Raw genomic sequence first — 17500 nt, forward strand, 5'->3', positions numbered from 1 at the left:
AGTCACTTCTGCAGGAGAGTCAATCTGGGTCTCCTTTCGCATCGCAGCGCCAAAGTCAACATTTCAAAGCCTCCACTGGCAACACCCAATTTATTTTTCTCGTACAAGTGCGGAGAGAGAGTCCCGTCTGATGTAATGTAAAGATGAGAGAGGCAGTATAACATATTTCTTCTTATATATAACTGCAGTGAATGAATACTTTACTTTCTTACAATTCTTTTTACAATTATTTGCTTTACTATCTTACAAACTTTACTTTAGATTAGTGTAGCTTTTCACTGACAGCCGTGTAAGGGTCGACAGATCAGCTGATGTTTGTTCTTCATTTAAGTTCCTTTTGTGTAAGAAAAAGCTGAAATACTGTGAACACTATCGACGGTGACTTTCTGACATTTACTGAGGTGGCAACTTCTCTTCCCTCTCACTGGAGTATACCTGTGATTTAATTAGCAGCGGTGTATTAACCTCCCTGCTCTGGATTTTCCTCCATGTTGATATAATGTTGTGTGGCAAATTCTGAGCACAGCTGCTAAAGACGCCCCTGACAGTTAGTGACGAAATAGTTAAAATCTTTTAAAGCTTGTAGTGATGTTTTTGATCACTAGGAGTTCAATAGTTACTTAAAAGACGTCCCTGTGGCATTAGCAGTCACAGGGTTAGATAAATGTATGCATGTAGTACAAATATCTAGGAAGGTGACTCTCACTTTTACTGAGACGACAGCAAATCATTCTATTCACCTGAACACACCTGTAATACAAGGCGTTTTTCTTAATAAACTCAGGTAATATCAGCCCAGGTGTGATGACGTGATGTATGAAGCGAGCTGATATAGTACAGAGAGTGGTCACTCCCTTCACTTTTTACAGAGGTGAAAACTTATTTTTATTCACCTCAGAACTCCTGTAAAATGACATGGGTTTAATTATCTCCGGTGTAATAGCAGTGTATACACGAAGCTATGTGAATACTGAGGAGAGTGGCTCTCTTTCACTCTTACAGAGGTGAGAACAAATGTTTCTATTGAACTAAGTGCACTTGTAAAACAAAATCTTTTAATTAACTCAGGCTTAATAGCTGTGTAAACACGAAGACATGTGAACATTAAGGAATCTCTTTAATTTTTACTGGTGATTATAAATCTTCCGATTCACCTGAAAACACTTGTAATTTAACGTGCTTTTACTTGAATGAAATACAATGCCAGTGTAAAAGAAGAAGTGAAATGAATACTAAGGAAAATGCCTCTGCTTCCCTTTTTTACAGAGGAGAGAACAAATCTTTTCCATTCACCTGAGTGCACCTGTAAAATAACATGCTTTTAATTAACCCAGGTGTGAGAGCAGAGTGTACGCGAACTGAATACAAAAAACGGTGACTATTTTTACCGAGGCAACAACAGATCCTTCTCGTGTGAGTGCACCTGCCATGGCCACGTCCTGCATGCAAAGTTAGGGAATAATGGGGGCAGTTTTCCTATTGTCCTTGATCACATAAGGACAGCTGTAGATCAACGTGCCTCGTCAGTCTGGTGCGGGAAAGCTCCGGGTTTCAGGAGTGGCCAGACTCAGAGTGTTAGCCTTGTATGGCCCATATTCTGACACACTTTTGACCCGCACCTCCATTACTTTCAAAAGGCTCTAGTTGAAGTTGCACGGATTTTTTAAGAATGTTTTTATGGTTCTAGTAACAGACTAACATTTCTACATTAGTAAGAGGAGGAACACTCTTATGAATTCGGCTCATCATCTCTGTGGCTTTTGAAAATAGTCATGGTGAAACAGCAAAGCGTTTCAGGATACGTGCCTTTGTCCTGTCACGAATCTCAAGGTGTGGAGTGTAGTGCAGCAAAGCCATCTGACTGCTGCTGACCATGACACCTGCTGTTTGAGTGGCCCAAAGTGAACTTATTGAAGAAAGGGAACAGAATCAGGAACTTAAAGGTTTAAATTGCCCAATCACCACTTCTTTCGTCAATTGTGTCTTTCGAAAAGATGTAGATTTGCACCACATTTCATGACACCTGTTATCTGAGTGACTCTGCGTGAATATACTGAACAAAAGGTGCAGAGGACGCTGACAGGCTTGAATTGCTCCATCACTGGCGTCTACTGGAATTGTATGGTAAACTTGTGGCGTGCTATTCTCTGACACCAGTTATTCCAACAATCCTATGTGAAATAATTAAATAGAATAGTAATGAAAGATCGGCAAAGGAGTAAATTTATGGATAGCCTGCTGGAGGACATGGGAGGAAGGCTTAACATGGCGGGAGTAGTGAGGATGGCCAATAATAGAGAGAGGCGGAGGTCCATGATAGCCGACGTCACAAGGCAGGCACCCCGGCTCGGCAAGGTAAGGTGACGTACAGGTACTTTAAGGTTTGAACAATTCCTCAATTTTTTTTTTTTTTGCTGTTTAAAGATTCTTTACGCACTAGTCTCGAAAATAGAAAAATACACTTTTTTTTTTACGGTGCATCCGCATAAACATTTTTTTCTACAGTGCGGTGAATAAAAAAAAAAAAAAAATCTCTTAGTTTGTCCTGTTTCCAAAAACGACAAAATCAACCTTCAATTATTCAGTGCTCAGGCAAACGATTTTAACAAAAGGCAACCACTGCGGCAAAAGAGTAAACGTCGCTACATCATACACCTCTGCTAACAACACACGCTCCACAGCTCCACAGCCACATCTAAGCATTTTGTAGGTTTGACTTTGCAAAAATGTTCTTCTAATTGCCTTTTCTTTCATGTAGATGTTTCTGAAGATTATTTTAGTGTCTCTAGTATTGCCAATTGGTGCGCATCCCAAAAAAGGGTTGAACCACACACACACACACACACACACACACACACACACACACACACACACACACACACACACACACAAATAAATAAAATAAATAAATAAGATCAAAACAAATACCATCAAATAATTAAATATTAATATAATAATAATAATAATAATAATAATAATAATAATAATAATAATAATAATAATAATAATAATAATAAAAATTAAAGAATGGAAAGAGTAATGAAAATACAGAAAGGATGAGAATAAAATGGTTTCTCTCTGAATCGACCTTGAAGAAAACGGGGCCTGGGAAGAAAATTAAAGACTCCATGAAACTGATGAGGAAGATTCCAGACTTTATCGTGTGTGTGTGTGTGTGTGTGTGTGTGTGTGTGTGTGTGTGTGTGTGTGTGTGTGTGTGTGTGTGTGTGTGTGTGTGTGGAGGAGATAGAAAGGAAGGCAAAGGAAAATAGAGAGAGAGAGAGAGAGAGAGAGAGAGAGAGAGAGAGAGAGAGAGAGAGAGAGAGAGAGAGAGAGAGAGAGAGAGAGAGAGAGAGAGAGAGAGAGAGAGAGAGAGAGAGAGAGATACTTGAAAGGACCTAGGATTGAAGAGGGAAGGAGAGGAATGAGGAGAGAAATGAAAGGAGAGGTGGAGACATGGCCGGAGGGAGAGAGAGAGAGAGAGAGAGAGAGAGAGAGAGAGAGAGAGAGAGAGAGAGAGAGAGAGAGAGAGAGAGAGAGAGAGAGAGAGAGAGAGAGAGGATGACCAGGGACGAAACACAAAAAACGGAGAGAGAGAGAGAGAGAGAGAGAGAGAGAGAGAGAGAGAGAGAGAGAGAGAGAGAGAGAGAGAGAGAGAGAGAGAGAGAGAGAGAGAGAGAGAGAGAGAGAGAGAGAGAGAGAGAGAATTAGGACCACGTCAGATCAAAGGTAAAAATTATAGATAAAAAAACTTTCTTCAATTAAGCACGAATGCTAGAAGGCTTTCCCCCCACCTCCCCTTCCATTCCTCATTCTTTATTTTCCCTCTCCCCTTCACTTCTTTCCTTCCCTCCAGCCCGTCAAAGGGAACTGCACACAATCAGTGGAGGGAGGGAGGGAGGAAGGGAAATAACAGCAACGACTAACAGACAAAAGAACAACGATTAGCGCTGGAAAAAGAAACCTAACCGCGGAAAAAAAAGGACCAAAAACAAAAGGAAAACAATTGTAAGAGGAAAAAAAATAAGTTTATGAGAGAGAGAGAGAGAGAGAGAGAGAGAGAGAGAGAGAGAGAGAGAGAGAGAGAGAGAGAGAGAGAGAGAGAGAGAGAGAGAGAGAGAATAACAAGCAGATAATAAAAATAAAAAAAAACGAGAATGAGAAAAAAATGAGTAGCAATCGAAAGAAAAGAAACAATAAAATGAATAATAAAAAAAAACACTGGAAGGTTCGTAAGGAAAAAAAAAATTAAAAATTACAATATAAAAATGAAAATATAAATAAAAACCACGAAAGAGCCAAGGTCTCGAAAACTCGTTACATAAAAAGCTTTGTGGTGAAAAAAAAAAAATATGAAAAGCAAAATCCGGAGCTGAATAGTGCAAGGAGGGAGAGGAGGTGAGAGGGAGGGAAAGGGAGGAGGTGAGAGGGAGAGGGAGGGAAAGGGAGAGAGGCGAGAAGGAAAATGGAAAGAAAAACAAGGAAGATACAAGGAAAGGAATACATCGAGAGAGAGAGAGAGAGAGAGAGAGAGAGAGAGAGAGAGAGAGAGAGAGAGAGAGAGAGAGAGAGAGAGAGAGAGAGCGAAAGTTAGTCAAGAGTGCAAGAAAAGAAAGTGAGTAACGAAGATGGTTAAAGTCGAAAGTTTTCTCTGAAGAGTAAATGGAGGAACTTACTCTGATCAGAAGATTCTCTCTCTCTCTCTCTCTCTCTCTCTCTCTCTCTCTCTCTCTCTCTCTCTCTCTCTCTCTCTCTCTCTCTCTCTCTCTCTCTCTCTCTCTCTCTCTCTCTCTCTCTCTCTCTCTCTCTCTCTCTCCACGAAGCAAAGGGTTACCTCTTCCTTCTTTCTCTTTTTACTTCAAGTCTTCCGTTTCCTTACTCCTTTATGCATTCACCTCCTCCTCCTCTTCCTCCTCCCTCTCCTTCTCCCCCTCTTCCTCCTCCTCTTGCCTCTCCTTCTAGCGGAAAGTTTGATAAAGTTATATTAAAAAGAAGACGGCAGGAAATTAGCTCTCACACGGGGCGGTAGATAACTGGAATAGACTCAGTGATCAGGTTGTTAGTGCAGAGTCAAGAGGGAGATTTAAGATTGGACAATTTTTTTTTGATAGGGATGAGACGTGGTTGTATTAGGAATGTTTTATATAGGGCCCGCAATGTGTAGGTCTGATGGCTTGTGATTTTCCTTATGTTGTGTCCTCCTCCTCCTCCTCCTCCTCCTTTACTGTCTTGTCTCTTTTCCCTGTAGAGAGTTAAAGTAATTTCCTAAACAGCACTGAAAGAACTAAAGGTCGGTTGCTGTTCTTGTTGTTGTTGTTTTTTCCTCTAATCCCTTGCAATTTGTAATGATTTTCTTTCTTGTACCTTTTTCCCTGCTTCGCCTCCTTATCTATCTCCTGCTCCTCTTCCTCTTTCATCACCTGTTTCTTTTTTTTTTTCAATTATCATCTCCTTTTCTTCTCCTTCACCTCCTAATCTAACTCATGTTTCTTATTTCTTTCTTTCTGTCTTTCTTCTTCTATTCTCTCATTCACCTCCTGCTCCTTTCTGCTACTTTTTCCACCACCACCACCACCACCACCACCACCATCTCCCCTTACTTTCCTCCCTCCTCCTCTTTCTCCTCCTTCTCTTTCTCCTCTTCCTCCCCCTCTTTCTCCTCCTCTCCCTCCTCCTCCTACTCCTTCTGTGTTTACCTGCAGGAAGAGCTGCGTGTTGGGGTTGTCCCTCTCCTTCTTCTTGTTCCACGTACATTGGGCTGCTGCAGTTCTTTCGCACCTGAGGGAAAGAGGAAGGAAAATACTAGTGAGGAGGAAACACGAGGATAGCACACACACACACACACACACACACACACACACACACGCACGTTCACACAACAAACAGGTTCTTCTCCACGATCTTTGATGGGAAAGAGAGAGAGAGAGAGAGAGAGAGAGAGAGAGAGAGAGAGAGAGAGAGAGAGAGAGAGAGAGAGAGAGAGAGAGAGAGAGAGAGAGAGAGAGAGAGAGAGAGAGAGAGAGAGAGATGCAGCAACGTACTCTCCCAAAATAGCGAGTAAAGGGTACTTCAGTTCCTCTTGAATCGTCCTGTGTGTGTGTGTGTGTGTGTGTGTGTGTGTGTGTGTGTGTGTGTGTGTGTGTGTGTGTGTGTGTGTGTGTGTGTGTGTGTGTGTGTGTGTGTGTGTGGGTGGGTATTCCATCATGAAAAAAGATAAATAACCACAAACTATATAACAAATTCCTTAATAACATTGTAGTTGATTCATAACGTGAAATAATTTATGTATAATTTCACCAACATTTCCCCAATGTATTTAACGAACTTAATCTTCCCCCACTATTTTTTTTTTATTATTATTTTCATTTTTCCCTCCAACACCTGCTTTTCCAACAACTACCACCACCACTACCACCATCTCACAGTTACACTTAAGGTTACTGGTCAACTTTCGTGAACTTTAACCTCTGATCTTCTCCCACACGCAGCGCCACTTGCTCCGGGGTACTTGAGGTCACGTGGAGGTTACTGCGGTCACGTTAGGTCACAGAGGTCAGACGGGTGGCGGGGCTGGGGGAGGAAGGATGAGGGGAGGACGATGGAGGGTGAGAGGAGGGCGAGGGGAGGAATGTTGGTTAAATGTGAGATGTTATTTTTGTGATTCCTATAATTCTTGTCTGTCATGGTGCTTGTGTGTGTGTGTGTGTGTGTGTGTGTGTGTGTGTGTGTGTGTGTGTGTGTGTGTGTGTGTGTGTGTGTGTGTGTGTGTGTGTGTGTGTGTGTGTAGTTATACTTGTTCGGTTGGTTGGTTTTATTTATCTCTGTCTGTGTGTGGTTTTATTTAATTTTACTTGATCTTTTTATTTATTTATTTATTTCATTTTTATTTATTTATCTATTTTTGTGTGTGCGCGTGTGTGTGTGTGCATCCGTTCGTCTATTAATGTCAATGTTTGTCTGTCTGCCTCCTCCTCCCACACACACACACACACACACACACACACACACACACACACACACACACACACACACACACACACACACACACCACTCCCTCAAACATTACACACATAACATTACAACCTCATCACTCAACACGCCCACCTCAAAAAACACACACACACACACACACACACACACACACACACACACACACACACTCGCAATGCAATCTTGAATCACGCCAGAGTTGAAGCCGCCAGCACCTGTGTCAGAGCTTCTTTACCTCTTGGGGTTCGTGCCTGACTTGGTGCCTCGCTGCCCTTCCCTCGTACATAAATCACAGGGAACATAAAGAAAGAATAAAGTGTGAATGGTGACCTCGCTGCTGTGTTATGCGGAGAATTGGGTTGAGAGAGAGAGAGAGAGAGAGAGAGAGAGAGAGAGAGAGAGAGAGAGAGAGAGAGAGAGAGAGAGAGAGAGAGAGAGAGAGAGAGAGAATTGTATTATCTGTGTTTGTTGTTGTTATGAGGGCTGCAGACCATCTCGTGTGGCCTGTGAGGTGTGTGTGTGTGTGTGTGTGTGTGTGTGTGTGTGTGTGTGTGTGTGTGTGTGTGTGTGTGTGTGTGTGTGTGTGTGTGTGTGTGTGTGTGTGTGTGTGTGATGAAATTCCCTGTCTGACTCTCTTTGTGTGTCTGTCTCACCATAAAAGTGATAAGTAATTAAGCAAGAAAACAGATGGATACATAGATAAACGAATAAATAAACAAACAAGGAAACAAACAACTAAACGAAAAAAAAAAGGAATCAATTACTGGTTTCAACATTTTCGACCCACAAACCTACAGAGAGAGAGAGAGAGAGAGAGAGAGAGAGAGAGAGAGAGAGAGAGAGAGAGAGAGAGAGAGAGAGAGAGAGAGAGAGAGAGAGAGAGAACAAGCAAAGTAACACCTTTCCAAAAAACAAAAACGAAACAAAGGGAAAAAAAGAAACAAAGGAAAAGAAAGAAAAGAAAAGAGGTCAACCCCTGAGCATTTAACCCCTTCACGGTGCAGGTGGGACGCGATGGGTAGGTTTCTGCGCACGCAATTAAAATTAAATTCCAAACTCATTTAATTTCAGCTTGGGATTCATTACTGCTTCGGATAGGGCGGCGGGGCGAGTCTCGAAGCACTTGCCGGGCACTAACGAGTTCATTTGGCCATCCTGACTTGCCAAGGGAGGAGGAGGAGGAGGAGGAGGATTGGATCGCTAGGAAGAAGAGTTCAGTCCGTGTTTGTTTGCTTTTTCTCCGCGTGCCACTGTCTTGAAGGAGGAGAAGGAGGAGGAGGAGATGGTGGTGGTGGTGATGGTCTGAAGGAAGAGGAAGAGGAAGGAGGTTTGAAGGAAGAGAAGGATGAGGAGGAGGAGGAGGAGGAGGTTTGAGGGAGGAGGAGGAAGCTAGAAGAAAAGGGAAAAGGTGGAAGAGGAGAAGGATTACTAGAGGCGGTTCGAATTGAGTTTTACACACACACACACACACACACACACACACACACACACACACACACACACACACACACACACACACACACAAAGGGGTGACCCAAAATACTATAAACGTTTAATTATTTTGTGTATTTTGATCACTTGCAGCAGAGAGAGAGAGAGAGAGAGAGAGAGAGAGAGAGAGAGAGAGAGAGAGAGAGAGAGAGAGAGAGAGAGAGAGAGAGAGAGAGAGGTAATCAACTTGGATGTGTCTGTCTTTTACTTTTCTCTCTCTCTTTTCTTCTTTTCTCCATGCCAAGCAGAAAAGAAAAATAGAGGAGGAGGAGGAGGAGGAGGAGGAGGAGGAGGAGGAGGAGGAGGAGGAGGAGGAGGAGGAGGAGGAGGAGGAGGAGGAGGAGGAGGAGTCTTTCTATTCTCTCCTTCATTTGATCATCTTTTCCTCCATTTCCACTTCAGCTCCTTCCTCATTCTTCCTTCCTTCCCTCCACTCAAGTCTTCCTTTCCTCCTCTCTTCCTTCCCTCTCTGTTTCGCAATTTCTTTTAATGTAATCTTTTTCTCTCCCAATTCTCTCTTTTATCCAACTTTTTAATTTGTTTTCAATTTACGTTGTCATTAATTTCTATCTTTTTATCTGCGTTTCTTTTGTTATTCGAGAGAAAGGGATAATTACAGATAATTGGATGGATATTGAGATTAGAAGAGTTGAATTTACATCATAATACTCTCTCTCTCTCTCTATCTCTCTCTCTCTCTCTCTCTCTCTCTCTCTCTCTCTCTCTCTCTCTCTCTCTCTCTCATTATCGTAGAACTTGGCAGGAGATGAGTGAGACGCCTCGGAAAGCAAAAATAAACTTGGATAACCTTCATGTGTGTGTGTGTGTGTGTGTGTGTGTGTGTGTGTGTGTGTGTGTGTGTGTGTGTGTGTGTGTGTGTGTGTGTGTTGATCTTGGTAACAGGGATGACGTTTCAACCATTAATACTGTCTGCACTTGGCAAGATGTAGGGTACTCTCTCTCTCTCTCTCTCTCTCTCTCTCTCTCTCTCTCTCTCTCTCTCTCACCTGAGTACCTGCACCTCCCCACCATCTCTCATTCGCTTTCCCACCTGTCTGCCATTTTCCTTCCCTCTCTCTCTCTCTCTCTCTCTCTCTCTCTCTCTCTCTCTCTCTCTCTCTCTCTCTCTCTCTCTCTCTTTTCACTTGAATAATTCCGCCTCTTCCTCTCTACTATTTTTCTTTCTTCCTCCACCTTGTGTTTTCCAGCACGATGCTCTTTGTCTATGTGCCTCTCTCTCTCTCTCTCTCTCTCTCTCTCTCTCTCTCTCTCTCTCTCTCTCTCTCTCTCTCTAATTCAATCCAATCAGTGCCAGGGAGAATGTCACAGGCTTGCATTCAATGTATTTCTCAATCCATCAACCATCCCTTTCTCCCTTCCCCTCTTCTTACTCCTCCTCCTCCTCCTCCTTCTCCTTTATCCCTTTCCTCACTGTCTCTCTCCCGTACCCAGTTCCTCCACTTCTCCTTCCAGTCTCCTTTCCTCATTCATCTTCTTAATTTCTCTCCATATCTCCTCTTCTTCCTCTTACTCCTCTCTTTCCTCGCTGTCTTTCTCCTTCACCGGCTTCCTTCGTTTTTCCTTCCTGTCTTTCCTTTCCCTCCTTCACTAACTTTTTTCCTTTTCCTCTTCTTTCACGCTTCCTTGCTCTACTTTCCAATACCGCTATTTATCTTAACTCCTCTTCCTCTCCTTTCATCTGTCTCTTTTCTTAATCTGTTTTTCCTTCACTACTCTCCTCACTCATTCTCTCCTTCCCTTTGTTAACTACTTTCCTAATTCCCTCCAAGATATAAGTTACTTTATTCTCTCCTCCTTCCTCCGACTTTGACATTAGTATTATCGCTTTCTTTCCTCTCCATTCCTTCATTCACTTGTCTTTACTTGCGTTTCCTATACCCGAGAAAGAAAACACCCTGATTCCCTACTTTTTTTTTCACTAACTTTTTCCCTGACTTCTCTCCTTCTTCCTCCAACCTTGACATTACCATTATCCCTCTCCTTCTTTCACGTGTCTTTATTTGCCTTTCCTATACCCTAGACATAAGACACCCTACCACCCTGCTGCTACCCCTCCTCTCATTCCCCCGAACCTCAACATTGGCAGCAGTGACTCGTGGCATCTGAGATCACATAAGCGGCGTCCCTGTCCCTTCTTGGCTCCCAGCGGCACACGGGCCCCACTCACCGGCAAACAAGTGGCCTAATCGAGACATTTATTGCTCCGATAACGAGAACCCGGGGAGAAGGAGCGGCAAGGAGCTGATGGATAGGTGGTGCTTGAGAGAGAGAGAGAGAGAGAGAGAGAGAGAGAGAGAGAGAGAGAGAGAGAGAGAGAGAGAGAGAGAGAGAGAGAGAGAGAGAGAGAGAGAGAGAGAGAGAGAGAGAGAGAGAGAGAGGATAGTGTTTGTGTGTTGTCAGTGGCGCATTAACTTTCTCAACGGGGTAACATTTCACGACCTTTCTTCGTTAGTGTGTGTGTGTGTGTGTGTGTGTGTGTGTGTGTGTGTGTGTGTGTGTGTGTGTGTGTGTGTGTGTGTGTGTGTGTGTGTGTGTATTAGTGACAGTGTTTGTTTTGGCAGTACTAACTGGTTTGTGTTCCCTGGCTAGTTTGTAAGTGTTTGGTGTACTACTTCTCTTGCTGGTATTGTTGTTCTACTTATTGTTGTGTGTGTTTAAGTGTGTGTTTGCTCTTGTCCTCTCGTTTGTCAATAATTTGTGGTAGCTGTTGTTGTTGTTGTTGTTGTTGTTGTTGTTGTTGTTGTTATTGTTGCTGTTGGTCTTGCTGTTGTTCTTGGTGCTACTATTTTTTTTTTTTTGTGATCATCCTTATACTAATCTCATTTTCTTCTTAATCATTTCTCTTGTTGAGTTTTGTGTCATCACTTCTCCATCGGCACTGTTTTTCTTCCTAAACAGGATGCAGATGTTGTTATTTCGTGAAGCGTCTATCTCAGTTCATGTTTTTAGAATCGAGTCTTTTGACGGAAACTTAACATCACTTATCTTTTTCCCTGTTTCGTGGAAGGCAAGTGATCGTGTGACGCTTTATATTTAACTTTATACATCATTACCGACGAAATTTTATAATGACGTGGAATTTTGTTTTGCTTTAAATAATCCGCCAATTATGTGAGTTCATAACGGAGCACTGTGAAGAGAAAGTGATAGATGCTGTAAAGGTCACAGTGTGTGTGTGTTTGTGTTACCGTGCACCGTGCTTTGAATACTCTGTGTGAAGATAGGCGAATGTGAGTATGACACCGTGTGCTGAGAGAAACCACCACCACTACCACCACCACCACCACCACCACCACCACTACTACTACTACTACTACTACTACTACTACTACTACTACTACCACCACCACTAGTACTTTTGGTGGTGGTGGTCATGTGTAAATCTGGGAAACGTTATGGAGTCATTAATCTAAAAAAAAAAAAAAAAAAAAATGACAGCTTTAGTGATAAATATTCATGTGCGCGCGCGCGCGCGCCCGTGTGTGTGTGTGTGTGTGTGTGTGTGTGTGTGTGTGTGTGTGTGTGTGTGTGTGTGTGTGTGTGTGTGTGTGTGTGTGTGTGTGTGCGCGCGTCATCTCGTGATTGTTACCAACAGAAGCAAAACATCTTTTATATATCATGACAGCACCCTAGTTAAGTGTGTGTGTGTGTGTGTGTGTGTGTGTGTGTGTGTGTGTGTGTGTGTGTGTGTGTGTGTGTGTGTGTGTGTGTGTGTGTAAGTGTATGTGTGTGTGTGTGTGTGTGTATGTCTGTGTGTGTGTGTGTGTGTGTGTGTGTGTGTGTGTGTGTGTGTGTGTGTGTGTGTGTGTGTGTGTGTGTGTGTGTGTGTGTGTGTGTGTGGCGACGACCTCTGTGCCCCTGGGCGAGGCATGCAACCAGTCTACCTCCTCCTCTTCCTCCTCCTACTCCTCCTCCACCAGCACCACTACCACCTCTTCCTCCTCCTCGTACTCTCCCCCTTCTCCTCGTGTCCTCCCCATCACCCGCGTTCATTCCCCTCCCACTGCCTTCCCTTTCCCGCTTCCCCTCCCTGTCACCATTCCCAGCCACACCTTCCCACAGCCCAGTCCGCCCCACCCCGCCCTGCTCTGCCCATATCTGCCCCTCCTTCATCTCGTACCCTCCGCCCTCATAACCACGCCCTTCGTCTCCCCCTACCCTTCTCCCCTTCCCTCCCGTAACAGCTGTACCGCTCTCCCTGTTGAAGATGTCTAGTAATCTTTCGAAGCATAAAAAAAGTTAATATAGATAATAAATATGTTAAATGAAGTAAAAACATTTTCTCCCTCCCTTGGAAATTCTCTCTCTCTCTCTCTCTCTCTCTCTCTCTCTCTCTCTCTCTCTCTCTCTCTCTAGTTGTGGTGGCGTTGATGGGAAAAGAATAATGAAAATCTATAAGAATAATGATGAAAGATGTCAATATGCACTTAAAATAAATTATAACACCAGCAATGATAATAATAATGATGAGTGATGAGGAGGAGGAGGAGGAGATAGCGAGAGGAGGAGGAGGAGGAGGAGGAGGAGGAGGAGGAGGAGGAGGACGAGAAAAATAGAGGTGGTATGTGCCAGGGTTGGTTGCTACGCTGGCAAGGCTCACTCGGGTTGATAAAACAGGCCTGCCGTATATACACACACACACACACACACACACACACACACACACACACACACACACACACACACACACACACACACACACACACACACACATCACGGAAAGAGAGAGAGAAAAAAACATATTCAGTTATAATCTTATTCATTCTAAATTTATCTATGTGAAAGTCAATGGCAGAAGGAAGGAAGAGGAAGAGGAGGAGGAGAAACGTATGGAAAAAGTAGTGTTAAAATAAAAAAAAAAGAGGGAAGAAGAGGAAGGGAGTGCATTAAACTGTAACAAACAGACAGACAGACAGACAGACAGACAGACAGATAGGTAGATAGATAGATAGATAGATAGATAGATAGATAGATAGATAGATAGAAGACAGACATATAGATAAATAGACAGAAAGATACTGAATGAGAGAGAGAGAGAGAGAGAGAGAGAGAGAGAGAGAGAGAGAGAGAGAGAGAGAGAGAGAGAGAGAGAGAGAGAGAGAGAGAGAGAGAGAGAGAGAGAGAGAGAGAGAGACGAAAAAAATGTGGAATTCAGTGTGTGGGGAAGAGTAGGTTCGGGGAGAAGAAGAAGAAGAAGAAGAAGAAGAAGAAGAAGAAGAAGAAGAAGAAGAAGAAGAAGGAAAATGGGGAGAGAGAGAGAGAGAGAGAGAGAGAGAGAGAGAGAGAGAGAGAGAGAGAGAGAGAGAGAGAGAGAGAGAGAGAGAGAGAGATGGTGCGAGGTAGAACACGGATACCAAAAAACCGGAGAAGAGGAGGAGGAGGAGGAGGAGGAGGAGGAGGAGGAGGAGGAAGAGGAGGAGGAGGAGGAGGAGGAGGAGGAGGAGGAGGAGGAGGAGGAGGAGGAGGAGGTATTTCAGGGGAGACTATCTTTAATATACAAGTTATTGATCACAAACTGCATTCATCCTTCTCCATCTCCCCCTCCCTCTTGTTACTCCATGATCATAGGGAGACGGAGGGAGATGACTTGGGGGAGGAGGAATGAGGTGGTGAGGAAGGAGAAGAAAGTAAAGGGAAGGGAAGAAGAGGGGATGATGGGTATTTAGAGTAACGAAAAGGGGAGGAGGGAAGGGTAGGAAGAAAGGGGGGAAAGGGGGGAAGGAAGAGATATGGGGTGAAGAAGAATATGGATTAGGGGGAGAATAGTCTTAATGAGAGAGAGAGAGAGAGAGAGAGAGAGAGAGAGAGAGAGAGAGAGAGAGAGAGAGAGAGAGAGAGAGAGAGAGAGAGAGAGAGAGTATGTAAAGGGGGAAGACTGGACACGCGGACCTAAACAGACACTACATCACTGTGAGGAAAACACCTTGTGGAAATAAATACGGGTTATGTAAACAGGTTTGATTCAGAGCCTTTCACGGGAGAAGGGAAGCATAATTTACTAGATGGAAGGAAGGAAGGAAGGTCCTCTCTCTCTCTCTCTCTCTCTCTCTCTCTCTCTCTCTCTCTCTCTCTCTCTCTCTCTCTCTCTCTCTCTCTCTCTCTCTCCTCATCTCACGCAACGCCTTCAGACTGTCGCTCTAACACGCTTCTTCCATGTCTCCTCCTCCTCCACCTCTTCGTCTTTTCTTCTTCTCCCTCTTCTTTCTCTTCCTCCTCCTCCATCTTCGTCATCGCTGTGGTCATTATACATGCAAATACGATTTTTATTCTTGATCTTTGGATAAAACTAGCGAGTTGGTCTCTCTCTCTCTCTCTCTCTCTCTCTCTCTCTCTCTCTCTCTCTCTCTCTCTCTCTCTCTCTCTCTCTCTCAAACATTTTACAAGAATGACGACCTTTAACGTGGACGAAAACACACACACACACACACACACACACACACACACACACACACACACACACACACACACACACACACACGCACACACACACGCACGCAACCTTTACGTAAACAAAGGAAGGAAATCATCACCTACACATTCCCTGTAATGGATGTTTGAAGACTTTTTTCTATATATAAACAAACACCATATTTCTTCGTATTGTTCTTCTGAGCCTGTCATTGTTTTCCGAGTCACGTCAAGGCGCAGTAATGAAATGTAGCTCTAGTAGTAGTAGTAGTAGTAGTAGTAGTAGTAGTAGTAGTAGTAGTAGTAGTAGTGGTGGTGGTAGTGTGGTAGTGGTAGTGGTGGTGGTGGTGGTAGTGTGATAGTGGTGATGATGGTGGTGGTGGTGGTAGTGTGGTAGTGGTAGTGGTGGTGGTAGTGGTGGTGATGGTGGTGGTGGTGGTGGTGGTAGTGTGGTAGTGGTAGTGGTGGTGATGGTGGTGGTGGTGGTGGCAGCAGCACTTACGAGTATGTTCTTTGTTTATCTTTATCTTTTTGTTGTTAAGACTAAAAAATGAGACTGGGCAAGAGAGAGAGAGAGAGAGAGAGAGAGAGAGAGAGAGAGAGAGAGAGAGAGAGAGAGAGAGAGAGAGAGAGAGAGAGAGAGAGAGAGCAATACACACAGAGAGAAAGGGTTACATACATGTACAAATAATAATAATAAATAAGTAGCAATAAATAGATGAATAAATAAACAAACAAACAAACAAAAAATAAAAGAAAGACATACAAAGAGAAAGAGAAAAAAAATATTACAGTAAAATAAGAATAATCCCTACTTTTCCTTTGTGTTTTATTAATACAGTTTATATTAGAATCGATTAGTAATACAACTCTGAATAACATATCAAACAATAATTAATCACAAAGTCAATGAACACAGACCATTGTTCTTCCTGGAAATTAAAGAAAACCAAAACTAGCAGTACATGACGAGAAAAGCAACGCTGCCAGACTGCAAAGGGAGTGTTAAACCCTTTCACTGCGGTATTCGACGATTCAAAGCCAAACAGACACAGTAAAAGATCTTTAAAAAGCACCTACAGGAACAAAAAGATGGATTAAAAGAGCTTCCGAGTGACCTGCCTATAGTATATTTAAACGTGGCAGTAGAACGAAAGGAAGTATCTCAGAATGGTTTGTTATCACTTGGTACACCTTTCCCTAATTACCATTCACTCTGAGACATCTTTACTTGTTCTACAGCCACGTCCAAAATTTGAACTGGGAAGAAATTGCAAAATATATTCTCTTTCATCGCTAACGTTATTGTAGATGCTTATAAAGACTTCACGCATTGCTTCTGGTGCTGCTAATTGGTCTGTGTCGCAGTGAAAGGGTTAATGAAAGATGTACAAATAAGCAGTCAAGGGGAGGTAAACTAACTGGGATGAAATGAGTCACTCTTGTGTATACGGAAGCTTAGTGTGTGTGTGTGTGTGTGTGTGTGTGTGTGTGTGTGTGTGTGTGTGTGTGTGTGTGTGTGTGTGTGTGTGTGTGTGTGTGTGTGTGTGTGTAGAGGGAGGCGATGTGTATTAAAAGCAGATATACAAATAGATAATATTAACAATAACTTGAGGGCTATTTAGTGTTCGTTATTGTGACATTTTATTCATACACGTTCAGGAATTTTATCTAATATACATAATGCCTTTGACTCATTTTTTATTTTTTTGATATTATAATGAGAAAATGCAGGTGCTGGAAAGATGAGAAAGAGGAGAAGGAGAAGGAGGAGAAGGAGAAGGAGAAGGAGAAAGAGAGGAAGAAAAAGACGAAAGAGGAGGACGAGGAGAAGAAAAAGAAGAGAATAATAATAATAATAATAATAATAATAATAATAATAATAATAATAAGAAGAAGAAGAAGAGAGAAAAGAAAATGAGAAAAGAAGATAAGAGAAGAAGAAGAAGAAGAAGAAGAAGAAGAAGAAGAAGAAGAAGAAGAAGAAGAAGAAGAAGAAGAAGAAGAAAAGAAAAAGAAGACAAAGAAAACAAGAAGAGAAAAAAACAAGAAGGAAAAAACACGAAAGAATTAAAAAAAAAAAAACACCAAACCACACCCACGAATTCACGAAACAAAGAATGAGAAAAAAAGAAAGAAAACAAAAAATCACACACTTTCCTTATCGGTGTGTTTCTCAAAAGCTTTCGTTCACTATTATTCCATCGGCCAAGAGAAGAGGTAGTGGAGACTTTTTTCTTATTTCTTCACTGGATCGTTTCCCTTTGTCTTTCGATCACTCAGAGCCATGAATTCCTGTTTTCTTTGCTTTTTTCAGCACCTCGAGGCGACTGAGAGAGGCTGTGGTGAGAGTGACGCGGGTGGTGATAAAAAGTTCACGAGGAATGCTTGTGTGAGACCCGTCTTAGAGCTACGGTTAGGTTAAGAAGACGGCGAGGGAGTGTAGCAAGGAGAGAGGGAGAGGGTGAGAGAGATAGGGAGGGTTGCAGTGTGGATGGGAGAGAGGGAGGGAAGGTGGGTTAACTGTATATTCTAGCAGCTGGGGAAGTAGTAGTAGTCTTGGTGTTGGTGGTGGTGGTGGTGGTGGTGG

At 42.9% G+C, this 17500-nt stretch overlaps 1 protein-coding gene across 1 annotated transcript in view; it reads right to left on the reverse strand.

Annotated features, from left to right (window-relative positions):
• LOC135115840 (glypican-5-like) overlaps nt 1–17500 on the reverse strand; it is a 247395-nt gene that overhangs the window by 28277 nt on the left and 201618 nt on the right. Inside the window, exon 5 of the mRNA XM_064032844.1 lies at nt 5697–5778. Within this exon, the coding sequence (XP_063888914.1) occupies nt 5697–5778 (82 nt within the window). The remainder of the gene's footprint in view (nt 1–5696; nt 5779–17500) is intronic.

This window comes from Scylla paramamosain, chromosome 30 (assembly GCF_035594125.1).
Source record: "Scylla paramamosain isolate STU-SP2022 chromosome 30, ASM3559412v1, whole genome shotgun sequence".
Taxonomy (NCBI): domain Eukaryota; kingdom Metazoa; phylum Arthropoda; class Malacostraca; order Decapoda; family Portunidae; genus Scylla; species Scylla paramamosain.